Below are 17,044 nucleotides of genomic sequence, written 5' to 3' on the forward strand. Positions count from 1 at the left end.
TGTACCCACATACATATATACTCCCTCTCCCTCTCTCTCTCTCTCTGTAAGCCACTTGTTACCATGGCAACCCCACAATGGGCCTTATAAAGCTAATAAGTAGAGAGAGCAGGAGGGATGAGCAGAGTAGCAGAAGAAGACGGAGGAGGGAAAAAATACAGAGAAATTAAACGGAAAAATAAATGGCTGCCAATCTATTCCTGGTGTTGGAACTTAAGGCACAGAGAGTGAGTGAGAGAAACGGAGAGAGAGAATGAAACATGTAAAGGTGCACACATTTACAGTGCATTATTGGCTCTACAAAATGTTTGTCCTAAGACATACACTTTACTGTCATAGAGGAGTAAAGAAATCACATTTTAGTAGGCGAAATCATTCTTTTGTTCTTTAAACAATTGTTCAAACTGATTATTCAGTTCATTAATCAAGAAATCACTGCAGCTTTATCTTGAACATTAAGTTGTTCCACTCAACCAAATAAAAATAAATACCAACATGCCATTTGTATGCTTGTATGAAAAAAAAATCAATTACAACTGAATTAAAATGAAATATTAGTAGATTCAAGAAAGTGAAAGTATTTCTCAAAAAGGAAAACTACTGTCCACCAAAAAAACGGGAACACAAACGATTTACAAGTTAACTATTCGGGATGATTTACCAGATCCAGTGTCTTAAAGTGTTAAAAGAACTCAAAGTTTTAGCACAAATTACAAACGAACAACAGCAACAGGTTTTATATCTTTGGTGAGGAGATGATTTTTTGGTGAAACTGCCAAATGCTGAATGTAAACCTTGAGCGGTTCTACAACAAAATGAACCACTGTTATATGAATTGACGTAGAAGTCTTGCCACTTAAGTTATTAAGTATTGCGACAGCACCTCCCACTAAGTTAGTGTGGACATATTGGGTGTATTTTATATTTTCCACAGTTATACCACTGATTGGCTCATTCCACTTTCTGTATTGCTGAATACATAATGTTTATCTGGCATTTTGCATGTCTTTTCCCATCTTTGTTTCTGTCTACTTGCTGGGATATGACTGTATCCACTTAGCATTTCTGACACATAGATGAGATTTATATACAGTTTAAGGAGTTGAGAGTCAAAAAAACGGACATTTCCAACACTGTGATCAATATTTGCTCCTCAGTCTTTGTCCTCAGAAGACATCAGTGTCGGGCTCGACTCATTATGTTGGTTCAAGAGGGAAGTAACACAGTCTTGTTACATAAATACCACAGCAATGCTTCAATAGGAATAGCAGATGAAGATGTCTCATTCAGTTTTAGGTCTGTGTGTGCGTCTGTGCACCTGTGGATTGATAATGAATGTGTTTTTCGTTTGAGGCTCTACCCACATCAAAGTGTAGCTGGGCCTCTGAACTGCTCCCGGATGAAACACACACACGTTTGTACTTCTATCTCAGTGAGGACATCCACAGGCGTAATGCATTTCCTAGAGCCTTACCCTAACCATCACAACTGATTGCCTAAACTTAATCCTTACCCTAACCAAACCTCAATTCATACCTGTTCTCTAAAAACAAGTCTTCACCCTCAAACATGGCTGTTTCAAAGTGAGGACCGGCCAAAATGTCCTCACTTTGATAGTTAAATGCAGAAAATGGTTCTCACAATGTAGCAAGTACACACACACACACACACACACACACACACACACACACACACACACACACACACACACACACACACACACACGATGCCTCCTGCCTGGTCAACTTCCCCGGCTTTGCCTCTTCTGTGGCTGCCTGATAGCAGCGGGTGTGTGGGACAGTTGGACTGAAACCCAGGTGAGAGAAGGAAGTATTAACAAGTACGTCACCAGCTAACTATCACCAAGGCCACCACTTTACCATGACAACAAGGAATCTCATCTCTATGGTAACATCAGCGAGTGACTAGGATGCGACACTCGGGAAATGAGGGTCAGGGGCAAATTATGTCATAAGCCAGGGGTTCCAAAGTGTGGAGGGAAATAACTTTCATCAACAAGGTTAACTGTATTGGTAATAAATGTGAAAATTGCCAACATCTGTTCATGTGCAGTTTAGAAAGTTCAGCACCCAAAAAGAAGAGAAAGATTGTTTTTATAGGAGCATAAAATAAAAAGGAATTCACAGAAAGCCATCTGTGGTAATGAAGAGCCTGTGACATGAAATATTTGTTGACAATTACATAAAAAAAAAAAAACATGCTTGCATCATTTCATTTCCATGTTCCTTTTCTATTTTGAGAAATGTGCATATGTGTAGGGTCAATGAGAAAACACCTCATTCACTACTTGGAATATTCCCCGTGCAGAAGATAACGTTGAAACTCAGAGGAGGAAAATCTTTAGACTGCGTGAAAATTGTATTCTTTGGGATTAGTTCTATTGTTGAACAAATACAATGCTCTAAATTAATTAAAAACATCTGAAGCCACACTTCTGAAGGTTTGAAAGGAAAAGTTAGTTTTGTTTTTCTCAGTGGAATATACAGATGTGCAGAAGTATTAGGCAACTAAATTACAAAAATTATTTTTTCAGCTCTCTTGTTTATTCTCAGGTTTTTAGTGTGTGTAACAAATAACACAAAACATGTTTGGCCTTTCAAATATATTCGCCAATGTAGCTTGTGCTTTTTTCCAATATCTGTGATGAGCCTTTCATCCATGGAGTCTGTCAGTTTCTTGATGTGTTCACAAAACCTGTTGACTGAAGCTGCAAATACAGCCTCTCAAATGCTGTTCAAAGAGGAGTGTCATCTCCCTTCACTGTAAATCTCCTGTTTGAGCCGGGCATACAGGTTCTCAACAGGATTTAAGGCAGGTGAGGAAGGGGTTCAGGTCACTATCTGGTCATCTTAGAAGACTTTGCTGGATAGTGGACATTTTCCTGTACTAAAAGTATGATAAACCAGTTCATTCTTAATAAGCCGTCTGTGCTTTGGCCATGTCTCTGAGCTCCTGACACCTTGTACTTCTGGACATTAAAAGGTAGGTTCCTGGTAGCTCTAGGTTAATTTACACCTCCTTCTTCATGTGTTGTGTCTGACTATTTTCAACAAAATATTTCTTCCAACGGGAAACTCATTTTGCAGTCTTTTACTTTTCAGTCTCAGTTAAATCTTTTTTTCAGTTTTTTAACCCAAGGTCAGAATACTTACTTGCCTAATAATTTTACACGCAGTGTAGAGGAAAATAACTGCATAAAGGAATCCCAGCTGAACTATCAGAGCATGTTCTGATGATATATTGAAGCCTAGTTTTGAAGCCTTGAGCTTTACTAGTTAAAGACGTCACATCAAAAAGATCTCACAAATGCTCCTTTTCAAAGCAAACCAATAAAGACGGTATTTCATCTAACTTAATAGTAATAATATCATTTAATAACAACAATTTCCCGAATGCCCTCCCACCTAGAATAATCAATTCTATTACAAAGCGGATTTGTTTGCAGGAGCAAAGCAAATCCTTTCACATCATCATAAATTTGGCAGGTTTTGACAGAAAAATTTAGGCTGTTGACCAATAGCAGACCTAATTTGTACTGAACAGGGAAAAGGGATCGTGTTCTGTGGCTTATTAGCTGTGTTTCACCATTTACTTTTTATTCATCCTCCTCTGTTCCTTTTAAATTGCATTAATAAGGAAGAGGTATGCCCCGATAGGTTTTGAAATATTTGAAAATATCAATGAGTAGATGTATGTTTAACTTCTATATTATTTTTCCCTGAAATAACATGATGCAGTAAACTTCTTCTATACTTTCTGTATATTCTGATCCAGCCTTTAAGGTGTGCTTCTCCACACCTCCACAGTCCAGCTGAGTCCAGCACTTCTGTCTGAGATCTGTTGATAGCCTCTGAGGTGCTTTCCTCTTGGCTTTGGCCTCCACTATGACGGCAACAGAAATATGATCTCAGTTTCCTGAGATCCGGGGCAAAAGGATTACAGGTTCCTTCAGTTCCTAGGCTGAAATAGTTTAAACAACACTTGTACTAAGGGAAAAAAGACAGCATAGAAAAGGAACTTCAACACAAAGAAAAATAAAAAGATGGCTGCGTAGTGTTATAATAGTCAACTAAAATGTAAAAGGTAAAATACACCAAGGCCAACGGAGCAGGAATTCAATACACTGGCTTTCACAGTAAATGTGTACTTCATGGATTACTGAGTGGAGCTTAAGTAACACAACCAGTTGTATGTGATAAATATGTCATTTTAAATACAGATTTTCAATTCCCATTCATTTCAGCTCAAACTGCACAGCACTCCTTGTACACAGGCGCTCTACAGAGAAAATCACCATATTCAGATACACCTTCTAAAAAAAGAAGGGACTCCTGGATACATTATGTCTTCATATCTATTCAGACGAAGAAGACCAAGGACTTCAGAAAAAATATTCAGCAAATGTGTTCATGTAGAGTTAATCAGTTGAGTTATTTGTGAGCCAAAAAAAACATTAGTTGTCGCTTTTCAAATGGAAATATTTACTGCTTTTCTAAGTCTTTTAGATTAAACAGAATTTTTCTTGGGCTTTGGAGAGAAACTGAGCAACTCAAATTCGGAGTTTCTTGAAGCTGTGATGATCATTTTTCACACAATGTTCTGACATTTAATGGATCATTTCAGTGGATATTACTGCAGTTCTGAGGTGGAAATGCTCAGACCTGGCATTGACTGTGTATTTATTCATTATACGTCATATAGGATACTTAAAAAAAACACCTTATGTACATGTAAACAAGGTAAGAAACTTCATTTTCACCAGATATCATTGCTATCAGTACAGAAACATCAAAAGGGTATACAAGCAGACAACCTGAAAACAAGAGTTTTGCTCTTGTTTTTACTCTTGATGTTTGTCTCTCTGCTCATTCACCTTTTCCACAGGGAGGTCAGAAGTCAGGTCAAACCAGCAGGGATGTCGGCTCCCATTTGTGGCTGAGAAACAGCCTTTAATACCAATGTTCTTGTTAGGGAATGAGGAAATGACAGTGAAGACCGTTTCATGCTTTGGGAATCTTACCTGTGAGTTGACAGTCGTCGTTGGAGCCTGCAGAGTCCTCCTGGTTGGGACTGAGTGGAGGGCTGGCAGGGGGGCTGGTGCTGAAGCTGGCGTAGCCCAGGGAAGAGCTCACCTCACTGGGCTCACAGCTGTGGTTGACCGGCCTCTGGACATCCAGGGAGGAGGACAGAGACGTGCGCTGCTTCGGCTGAATCCAAGACAGAAAGAAAAGAAGACCAAGAGTTAGAGAGATAAAACATTTTATTGTTTCTGCAGCACTTACATATAAACTAAAGCACTTTATTTACTCTTGTGTACTAAAGATAAATGCTTTGTTACTTTGAATGTGTCTAAGGCATGCATTTCTGCTTGCAATCTGAATTACCTCAAATAAACAGCAACAATATCTGGCAATTCAACACCTGTAGGGGAAACTAATGCCTACATATTTTTAACATTCACTGAAATTTTTCCTTCAGTATGTTGTGATTTATTTTTTTATGCTTGGTAGCATCAAATATACATTTCTGATTATGTTTAATTCTGATAAATGCAGATTATTCTTCCTCACTAATCTTTGTCTTATTATGACAAATTTCATTCGTTTAAGTTAGACTGTGCAAACATATTTATGTTGTCTTGTTACTATGAGTCACATTCTTGGGACAATTTATGCAAGTATGGACAAACGGTGTCACATCTGGGCAAAAAAGTGGTTCCAGAGGGTATATCATCACATAAACGGTTAACATTGGATATAGCATGTCGGAATTAAACTACATAATTCCATCCAGCTATGACTGAACCAATCAGACGTGAGGTGTCAGGAACTAAAACTAGCACAGAGTGTGACTGTTCCTCATTTTAAACCATGTAGTGTTTCCCAGTAGTACACAACATCTGGAATGCCTTACAATGTGGCAAAGCTAAAAAGGAATCATGTTACTAGCACTGTCAGAACAGTAAAGTGGATTACCACCACCTTACTCATCACCTATGTATGTCAGTCAAGTTGTGAAATATGGCGAGCTATGACGAGTTGATGTCATTTAGTCTCTGATCCTCTACCAAGTCATGGTGGGAATTTATGACTTGGCATAAGTCTACGGGGAATTATTTTAAGTCAATGCAATATCCTTCTATTGATAAAAATATGTTTTGGCTTGTATGTGTGCACCTTTCTGGCACTTAAACATGTGTGTGACATGATAGAATATGTACCATAGATATCTGCATGTTTTTTGCAATGTGAAATTGGGATGCAAGAAAAAGAGAAGGACAGAACTAAAAAAAAAAAAAAGGAGAGGTGAGAGAAATGAGATACAGAGTAAGAGCCAAAAATGACTGCAAGTGATTTATAAAGTGAAGCAGAGGACAACTGAAACTGTAGACTGGCATCTGGTAAACACATCTTACATAATGAGGCATTTGCAGCTCTCAACAACCTGCTGCTATGCTTCACAAACAGCTCAGGCAGTCAAAACCCTGCTGGCGTGTTCTGTGTTGTGTGTGTACATATGTGTGTATGTGTGTGTGTGTGTGAGCGTGTGTAGGCAAAGTGAATCAATACAGTGAACCATAAATGCTAAATAGCAGGCTGAAATATTGAAAGGCAGACACACAACAGGACAACCTTCGTAAGACCTTCACTGTCTTGTCTGTGACTCAAGGCACAAAAACTGAACCCTGAGAGAAAAAGGAGGAGGGCGGATGAATAAAAAAGCAGATGAAAGCAGAGGAGGAGAGGACCCTCTTTTCCATTTATGGCGCATTCAAATTGGGTTTTGAAATAGTCGTCAGATCCGCTGAACTAAAATGAGATGGAAAACAAAAGCAAAACAAGAGCAGGGAAATGGGCTGAACAAGAGCAGGGGATGAAAAATGAAAAGATAATTTGGCAGGGAGAAATTAAAAGCTATCAAGGTGAAAAGACACGGAATGAATGTTAAAGCGCTCTAGAAAGAAAAAGACAGAAATTGGAAAGTGGAACATTTTAAGCGAGGCAGGAAGGATCCAGGCAAGAGGGAAGCTATGAAGAAAGACAGGGGGCAGGTACAGTATTCTAATGAAAGAAGGCGATAAGGGAGAAATATAGGATAGAAAAAAGTCAGGTGGGAATCAGAATTTGGGATGGGAAAAGGGAAAGAAGGTCAAAATACGGAAGCTACAAATGATCAATCTATGAAAATTTAATGTGAAAACTTGCAATGCTCCGGGTGTTTCTACCATTAAAAACAGAAATGTGTCACAGGAATTGCTTAACATCTTGAAGAATATGATTTCTTGCAGAGGGGTAGGTGAGAATATTGACAACAATTTCATGCCTGTGCAGTAAATACGATGCTTCAGCCAGTCAGCTAGCTTAGGGGGAAATCTACCATAATCACTTTCACATAGACGTGTTGCTTTCACAGATTTTGCATGGAATTAACAAACAAGATATAGCATGTTAATTAGCTAGTTTTAAAGCTACTGGCTTTACCTCTACATTAAGCTAACCAGATGCTTGTTTTACTCAAACTTCTCATCGCATCAACAAGAAAGAAAATAGTTTTCCAGTTCTCCCTTTAAAAGTACCATTAAAAATCATACATTGTCCCATAGGTTGATACAGAGGTGTTTATGTCTGTCATTCTTCAAGCATGTCCCCGCAACAGTAGGCAAATCTGTAGTGTTAGGGTGGTGTCTAGCTAATACGGCTAACGTTACCATTAGCTTTGATCGCATGCCAACAGATAAGAGCCCTGTGCAAACTGGAAAGCTGAGGGACATTAAGAGAAGGTGGGAAATTAAGAAGTGATTTAAAATCAACAAACAAGGACTGGATGGGTGAAGGTGCTTTTATGTCAGCTGTTGTGCTCTGGTGAAACCTAAACTAAGACGGTGTTTACTTCTCTCCTGCTCCCTGTGCTCGCTTATACTGCATGTTAACACACACACACACACACACAAAAAGAAAATCTCATTGAGGCTGTTCTCTCATATTTTTCTGTTTCTGGTGTTACAACAGAACGGACCATGACTGAAACACAACCCATCAAGACCACATGCTAACTGGCACTGTCACTTCAGAGCTATTTTCAGATTTTTGCTCTGCGCCATTAAACTACTGATTTCCTAGCTGCAACATTGTTGGACAAACTCATTTTGCACGATAGTTAAACATGTGCTGCATTGTGAATTCTGCATTATTCCAATGTGAAATTAATGCTCAGAGAGAGAGATAGAAGCAATAAAAAGTCCTGGTCTCACAAGCTTAATCACATCTTTAAAAGGTCACAACATGTGAACAAAATCCCTCAATAATCATATATATATATATACATATATATATATATATATATATAGATCTATATCTGAACCTGCGGGTCACTGATGCTGTTTTTGGTCGTACAAGTGGATAACTGAAGGGTTCTCACATGTTCAGTTTCATATCCAGCCAATCCAACGGTGTGTATCTGGATGGACCATTTTTAACTGTCGTATCCCTGTCCAGTACGTAAGCACCACAGAGACTGAAGTCCACACTGCAGCCACCACAACACAACATACACAGTCACAGCACTAACAACTTTTTTTTTCGCTGTAGACGGATGGCCAGTGGGGAATAACACCACAGCAGCAACATCCAACAGAGACCAGGGATGTTTAAAGGACCAATGCATCAACCAGACAAGATCACAGCAGCTCAGAGAGTCAACAGGGAATAAAGACAATGATGTATGAGCCTTAAAGGGAATCACCCTGACTGGGCAAGAGAAGCGATGTCAAAACCAAGCATTTGTTTCATTAGTCTTTTTTTTACTGAATTTTGTATTAAAGAAATACAAAGCAAGCCTAATCTTTATGCATTTTTTTTAACTCTAAATGCAAATTAAGAGAGACAAAGTATAAAAAAAACATCTAATTTTAATATTAAACCACTTCACACTATGTGCATGCATCAAACAGAACCTGTAGTATTTACTTTGCTGCAGGCTTAACAACAAAACAACCACGACACAAAATGAGATGAAACAGTCATCAACTCAGAATGACTGAACTGCTGTGATGTGACCCAGTGGGATTTTGAAAGTGGGAGGTTGAGGCTGCGTGTCTTCTACTGTGAGCCAGGCACGGTTTAATCAGTTTAAAGGCAGCTGTAACTATTAATTGTGAAAACTACTCTTTATTGCTCTCCTTATTTCTGCTTTGTCACTGTGTGTTTTCCTTCTGCTTCTTTCTAACAACTTCTCTCAAGACTTAAGTTTATTAAAAGCTTACACACACACACACACATTTGTTGACACATAACAACATATGCACATACCGTAGCGCTGGCTGAGGCTTAGCGTTAACAATGAAAACGGACGGCAGGCTAATGAACATGTCATGGCCGATTGGAAGGGGATTAATGAGTGCAGACACACAGATGTACACACAAAGACACACATATACACGGGCAGGTCCTCCATGCCTGACTAAACTTCAGAGGAAACCATTTTTCCCACCTGCAACAGCTTCTCTGGGGGAAAACATGTCATTTAACACTTCACTAATGTGTCTGGGTGCTAATAAATGGCACAACCATTAGCAAAAAAAAAAGGGGGGGGGGACAAATTTAATTCTACACAAAACGAGGTGAGACATGCTTTGCAGCTTGGTTGAAAGCTTCTTTAAAAAAAAAATCATGCAATTGTGTGCCAATTTATGAATAAAGCGATAAACTGTCTTTCAAACTTTCATGAAGTAAACTGAAGCAACATTTACTGGGCAAACTACTGAAGCAAGGGTAAATAATATACATTAACTACACCAAAGAAAGGGATTTATTCCAAGATATGGCTGATTCCTTTAATTCTCTTTTCTGGCTGTCAGCAGCAATTAAACATAAACAGGGGAGGCAATTAAAATTCAGGTCCTAATTGACATTTTCAGTTGCTGGGGCAACTTGTCTTCTATTTACGTTAGCCTAGAATTAATGATGCTGAATGTGGAGCACTGCATATGACTTTTGCAGTGTGCATTTTATATTTTCTGTTTAATCTTTTATGTATTTATTTTAGTTGCCTCACACGTCCACAGAAAAGTGTAAACACACCAACTCAGAAGGCAAAATGCTCAGAAGAGCAGAGCAGACTGTGCATCAGCTTGCAGCGGAGGGAGACGGAACAATAGGACAGAAAATAAAAGGGCTAAACATCTAAACCTCCTCCCCCCCTTATTCACACACAAACTTGTAAGTGCAACTCTTAAAAGTATTACACTACTATTCATCCCATTTTACTCTGCCACTTTCTTCTTTTACATCTCATGTTTGCTCCATTGTCATTTGCCTCTTTTCTTCCATATTTTAATGATGAAGCTTCATATATTCATATTGATTATTCTCCTCAAGAAGCCTTTTCAAAAAGTTTCTCTCAACTGACGCACTTTGAGACAATTTCAGCTACATTAACATATATAGTGCCCCTCTAATGGCTCAAATATGCCTTATGTGCTCGGGCGTAAACCTTCATCTCTCCAGACACACAGGCTCCATCCACAGTCAATGAAGTGCAGTCATTTGGGCTGTTTACTACTCAGAGTTTCTCTCTTCTTAGTTTTTAAGGGTTTTTTCCGCCCAAGTGTGCATCTTAGTGCACTTATAAACAGACCAAGAGTGACCTTCCACACTGCACTGGAAAAGCAAAAGTGTCGTCCAAAGATTAACTGGTGCCCACAAAAACTTAAAGTTTTTATTTATGTTATTTACATCCACTTGTTTCATTTTAGCTCAGTGTGAGTTTTTCCGTCTGTTTTTAGGGTTTTCTCTGCTACCCTTTCTCCACTCGTGTATTTTACTTCAGTTTCTATATGTCTGTTTCCACATGTAGATCTGGTTCAATGGCCGATGGAAACAGACACACACAGAGCGGAACAGTGAAGTGAGACAACATTACAGGAATTGACAACAACTTGCGACAGAAATTCAATGAATTTTACACTGCTAGCAGAAACTAATGGCTGTAGCTGGATAATTTGTAGTTGACTCTCGTGTGCACAACCAGAGAAAGTAGAGTCTTTAGAAGTGCCAAATCAGAAATGCATTCTCCAGATAAACAAAACCAAAAGGCCTGGAAGACCACAGAAAACAACTGAAGTGACTGCAAAATACTTTTCTCAGTGAAGAAAAACCTCTTCACAACATCAAGCCAAGTTCAGAACACTATCACTGTCAAAGCCCACAATCAAGAGAAGCATTCATGAACATAAATACAGAGTTTACCCAATGGTGCAAACTCTTTAAGATTCAAAAACAGAAAGACCAGATTAGGCTTTAAAAGACACTTGCCCAGTTTCATTGATGATGTGACGGCTGATAAAAGTAGCAGGATGAATTCTGAAGAGTGTAGAGCTTACCTTCTGCTCAGATTCAGTCAAATGCTGCAAAACTGAAAGCACGTCAATCCAGAGCATAAGGTGAAGGCAAACCAAGGACTTCTAAAGGCAAAGAGATCAAATGTTCCTATACGGCAGAAAAAGTCACACAACTGAGATTCTTTTGTTTCCTGAAGACAAAACTGAGGGCAGAAAACCCAATAATAAGCAACAATTAAAGACAGCTGCAGTAAAGGCCTGGTAAACAACGCTAGGGGAGGAAACTCAGCAACTGGTGATATGTAAAACCTTGAGCAGTCATTTCCTGCAAAGGATTTCAATCCAAGCAATAAAAAACTATTTAGAATTATTTTGTCCAGTTACCATGGGAAAAAATGACTAATTCTTGAACAACATATCTAAAAAGCCCATTGAATTAAAGCTGGGTGGCAACACTTCAATCACATCTTGATTAGTTTATTTCAGATACATTACGAGACAACTGTATGATTGGTTTATCTAATGCATCACTTGTGGTTTAACTACAGATGTGCACAATTAGCCATAATATGAAAATTCTCCTTCACAGTTTTTTTTAAATACAATTCAGCTAAGGAACAGTCTGTGAAGTTGAAGATATCAAGCATTATTATACCTTTTGTTCATATGTTTCCATATTTTAACCCTTTGATGCACAACATGGGTCAAAAAGTGACCCAAATCCAATGAAAAATAGACATTTCCTGACGCATGCTGCACATCAAAGGGTTAAAAAAGGAGGCCATGTTGGGACAGGAGCTTGTTTTCCTTTGTTGCTGTTCTTTGTCCTGCACCTGTATCCAGCTGGGGTTGGTTTCCAACCTCAGAGCGAAGTGTTTTGTTTTTTTTTTTGCCACAGTTTCCACACACAAAAGAATCTTTACACTATTGTAAATGCTCTCACTGGAATTCTCGGCTATCAGTCCATTTGTGTTTATTTACTCTTTCAGTCAGATGAAACAGCCTTTCATGTTATCCATTATCTTAAATTATGAGAAATTCAGCAAACTTGGCTCAATTTAAACTGGAGGCAATTCATCTTCTGTTATCTGTTATGAAACTTGAAAGCAGTTTTTATCCCCCCCCCCCCACACCACCAACTCTATAGTGGTACACCATTTAAAATGCAGTGCAGAAGCCAGAAGAGGCCAGCAGTCCTCTTGGCTCATAACTCATGATGTTTATAAACTGCATCATTTATTGAAATGATGAAAACACTTCATAAAAATCCTTTTAATACTGACAGAAAATACCAGGAAATTGCTTGGATGTTAACTCCCTTTTGAGTATTTTTAGCATTAGCTTGAGTTAGGTCAATTAGCAGTGTAAGACCCATATCTCTCCTCTGGGGCCACTGGCTGGAAAAACAAATCTCTTTAGTCATACACAAACACAAAAAGGTCTCTGAGACATCCCAGTGACTTCAAAACATTCAGGTACAGAGAGGCAACAATGGCAATTGATAAAATTACCAGTCCAAGTCAAAGTAAACTGATCCTTTCCTTCCTTCTCACTTTTCTCTGTTTCTTGCTATACAGTATATACTTGTATACTGTTCCCTAAAGCCTAACGTCGATCATGATTGTTTGTTGACTGTGCTTGCATGTCTGGTCTCACATACACAAATACTCGACAACATGAGCTATATGAAGAGCTGGCACAGAAACACGGACACCTTCCTAGAAACGTAAAGCACACATGTACTGTAATTACAACACAGATCCAAGCAAATTTACTGGAGAATTAACTGACTGGAGCAACACTGGTACAGGGATAATCAAGTATCTGTGTGTGTGCATTCAGCACAAACAGCTTCAGCAGCTGACTGACTGATGAGTGTGAACAGATTAATGAGCTCTACATGCCAAAGTGATTGGTGAACTGTCTGTGTAAGTTTATTGAAGCGTCTGAAGATTTCCTGCTAAAAGAATATGATGATTCCACAAATCGTTGATCAAACAGCTCATGATCCCACATTAACAAATCTTGATGTGAAGCCTGCAGCGAGCATTGGTTATATTTTATATATTAATTTGTACGTCTCTACATTATTTTCTTTGGTTATTAATTCAATAATTTGGTCTAAAAAGCTGTAAAGTAAGGAAATGTCCATCACAAACATCCAGAGAATAAGGTAATATCTTTAGCTAGCACATCCTACACAGAACTACCTGCTCTGTTAACAAACCATTTTGTGGTAGCTGACAATTAAGCCTAAATGTGCTGGTGAGTTGTTGAACAAGATGATTCACAGTGAAGTTAAGCCGCTCTTTTACATGAGTCTAATAAGAGGCATTTTAGTTTATGCTGGAAAAACAACAACAACACTTCAAGGTCCTTTAACCCTCTCAAACTCCAAAATCCAGCCACATGATTGAAAGTTATCTTTAAAAAAACAAACAAACAAAACACTATTTGTCAGAGCCAAAAGACAAAAAGAATAATTTGATTTTCAACTCTCAGGCAGTCCCTGAGCTACTCATCTGTAATGAGCTGTTCTGTTAGAAAACCTTAACCAAATCAAAGTTGAAAAGCATGATAAATTTTGCATTGAAATACTACAAGTAAACCTATGGGACAGATTCTACAACTGTGAAGCTGCAATCAACAGTCGTGTGACCAAATTAAGGGACTTTTATGCTGAACTGCAGGCAAAGTAGATTGGAGGAAAGTTAAAAATGTAAGTAATAAAATATTCAAAATACGAAGAGTCACCATTTTTTCCCAGCATTGGTAACATCTGAGGGCATCTGAAACATTTTTCATGGTTTGTCATTATAACTGTGTCATACTGAAGAGAAGACATTTGTGATTGTTCTCTCTACTTCTAGTCATAGTTTGCTGTTTCAAGGACTTTATATTGTAATGAAATATAATCCCACAGTGAGTAAAAATGTGATGGGGCAAAAAAATAATAATTCAAAAACCGGTTGTAGTTTAAAGTATTAAAAGTAATGCCAGTGTTTTATGATCTGAGGTGGCTCTTGTAGCAAAGAATGCTAGATTTTGAATTGTTGGAGATTGTTAAAATACTGGAGGCATTTTTTTCATGGGTTTATACTTGTTACATCTTCTTTTCCAATAACATCTGAGCACTTTGGTGCTATTTCTGTTCATGAACACTCTTACTGATTTGAGTTTTTACAAATGTGCAGTGACATCTGATCCATCAGGATATTTTTAAAATGTATCTTCAGGCTGGCAGTCTTTTGGATGGTTCTATTTGTTTATTATAATTGCACATCGGTCTGAAGATTTCTTTACTCCACTCTCATATATCACATTTGATCTGTGCCGCTCAAAAAATCTATATCCTCTCTTTTTAATCAAGGCGTGATTGAGTATAAGATTCTTTAGGTGTCTTTCTCAAGATCACCTTGACCGCCGTAATTCCACAAGGTGAAAGCATAACTCATTCAGTTTCCCGAAGCAGATCATCCAGAGGGATTTCTATCGAGCTTTGTATGGTGAAAAATATAAATATCAATTGTCTTCAAGCCTCAGTCACAAAATCCAGCTGGCCTGCCTTGTCTGCACTCCTCTGTAAATGTGTAAATGTGGTCAGTAAAGCTATCTGCCCCATCAGATTGTCGCTGTGCGTGTTCTCGTATGCGTTCATACATATGTAGCAATGTGTTCAAGTGTGACGGTAGATCTCAGTGTGTGCGTTGCATCCAATAATGCAAATCCACATGCATCTTCGTGGGTGTCTCAGGTCCAAACGACTCGCCGTCACACTTGAAAGGTAACGATAAACAAAGAAGCTGCACTCTATTAACGAGCCACATCGCACACAGACTCACAAGTTTCTACTTCTATACTTGCGAGGACTTTCTATACACATTCTCCCGACTCCAAACGCTAACCTATGCAACCTGCCTATCTTGTACTACCAATCTGTTCTCTACTTTAAATTCACTGCTGTTATATTTTGTACAGAGTAAGACAGACAATATCCTCTGCACCCTTCTGCTACTGTTCTCTCAGAGCTTCTCCCTTTTTATCGTCATTAAAAGAAAGGACGTATGTCATTGTCTGAATCACACCTGCAGGACACGCAGTCACAACTTCAGAAATACGTTAAAAGCTTTTTAAAGAGTGGACCGGATATTTTTGTTAAGTGAGGCATTTTGAAGAGTCGACTGAAGAGAATTGTGGAAATACCTTTAAAGCTCCTCTAACTGGAGCTAAAACAATGCAGTTAATTCCCTGGGCACTGACATCCTCACACTTTCAGCTAGAATTTGCATCCCATCTTTTCAGCTGAATTACTCGCCAAGTATTTATTACAGTGAGTGTAGCGCAAATCAAATGACACTGCAAGCCTTGACCTTTCCAACAATGCTAGTTGCATGTGTGTGCAATGAAGTGATGGTAATAAAACATGATCTTGAATTTGCATTAAATATATATTATTTATACTAAAGTCAGAGTTATAATCTACATACAGCTGTGCATCCATCCTCACACCCATTAACTCCTGAACTCGTCACTCTATGAATACATTAATGTCTAAATATGTTAATATATATGTATTACAATTGTTGCAACATATTCATATATCTAGGCAATGTGTTAATAAATCACAGGAAAGACCAGAGCTGGAGCTCTGTAGTTCTTCTCTTTCAGTATTTGCACATAAATGAATAACTATGAGGACAGATCAAACTTCTTCAAATTAATATCTTTTGTAATTTCATCACCCATTTTCACACTTCTGCTTCTCAGTTTGTCACCTCTACAAGTAGGCTACTGCATGTGAATGCTTCAGTGAATGAAATAATGCCCTTTATTTCCTTTAGGCACACGTTTCTCACAATTTCCAAGTCATACAATATATCCCCATGATGGTTGTGATATTGCCAGATTTCCAACAGTCTCTCCTACAGAACTACGAAAGCAGATCGACACTGCCAGCATTTTATGGGGAGACAAAGGCAGAATTAACAGTTTCATAATGCAAATTTGTTTTCCATTGATATAAATCTGGAAGTGTTATCATATAAAGTGATGAAAGATCTGGATAGCCCAGACTGTTCAAAAAAACAAGATCCAGCATGTATGGCTAACCGTAAAGCTCGTGAAATTACTTTGACAATCCCTCAGGGTTCAGAGGGTTAAGGACTAAAAAGCACTTGACACAGTATAAAAGTATGTGTGCGCATGTTTGTTTTTTTACACTCTGATGTGACCATGTGATCGCTTGAGATACCAACTTCAACCAGTGAGGGCACAAACACGAGTTCTGTCATGCGTTTTCTATAACCAAGAATTCTCATAGGCAAGTAATGAGTATTAAAATGTACTGCTAAGAGACACACACACAAACATTCACACAAAAAGCAAAGAAGGACACTAAGCCAGTGGGTATGAAAATGATAACCCCATGATGCAGTGTAAGCATCTCAGTTCTTTTTCTTTTTCTACATCTTTCATCTCTTCTGTGTTTCGCGTCCCATCTGCCCATGAATGCGATCAAGAGCTTGTGGAGATCTAACATGCCCTGCTGACAGTTTGGACAAGAAGCAAAGGATAAAGAAATAAAAACGGCCCAAACACTGAGCCTGTAGCTTTGAGCTGACATAGCCTGTGTGATCTCTTCACACTTAGACAAAATGATCATATGTGGCTGGGTTTTTTTTGTTG

At 38.4% G+C, this 17,044-nt stretch overlaps 1 protein-coding gene across 6 annotated transcripts in view; it reads right to left on the minus strand.

The window, feature by feature from the left end:
* Window positions 1-17,044, minus strand: part of anks1b (ankyrin repeat and sterile alpha motif domain containing 1B) — a 291,730-nt gene that overhangs the window by 84,200 nt on the left and 190,486 nt on the right. For all 6 annotated transcript variants that reach the window (XM_051957203.1, XM_051957205.1, XM_051957200.1 and 3 more), the window contains exon 13: window positions 5,042-5,228. In XM_051957203.1, coding sequence (XP_051813163.1) covers window positions 5,042-5,228 — 187 coding nt within the window. The remainder of the gene's footprint in view (window positions 1-5,041; window positions 5,229-17,044) is intronic.

Source organism: Acanthochromis polyacanthus, chromosome 1, assembly GCF_021347895.1.
Source record: "Acanthochromis polyacanthus isolate Apoly-LR-REF ecotype Palm Island chromosome 1, KAUST_Apoly_ChrSc, whole genome shotgun sequence".
Lineage (NCBI taxonomy): Eukaryota > Metazoa > Chordata > Actinopteri > Pomacentridae > Acanthochromis > Acanthochromis polyacanthus.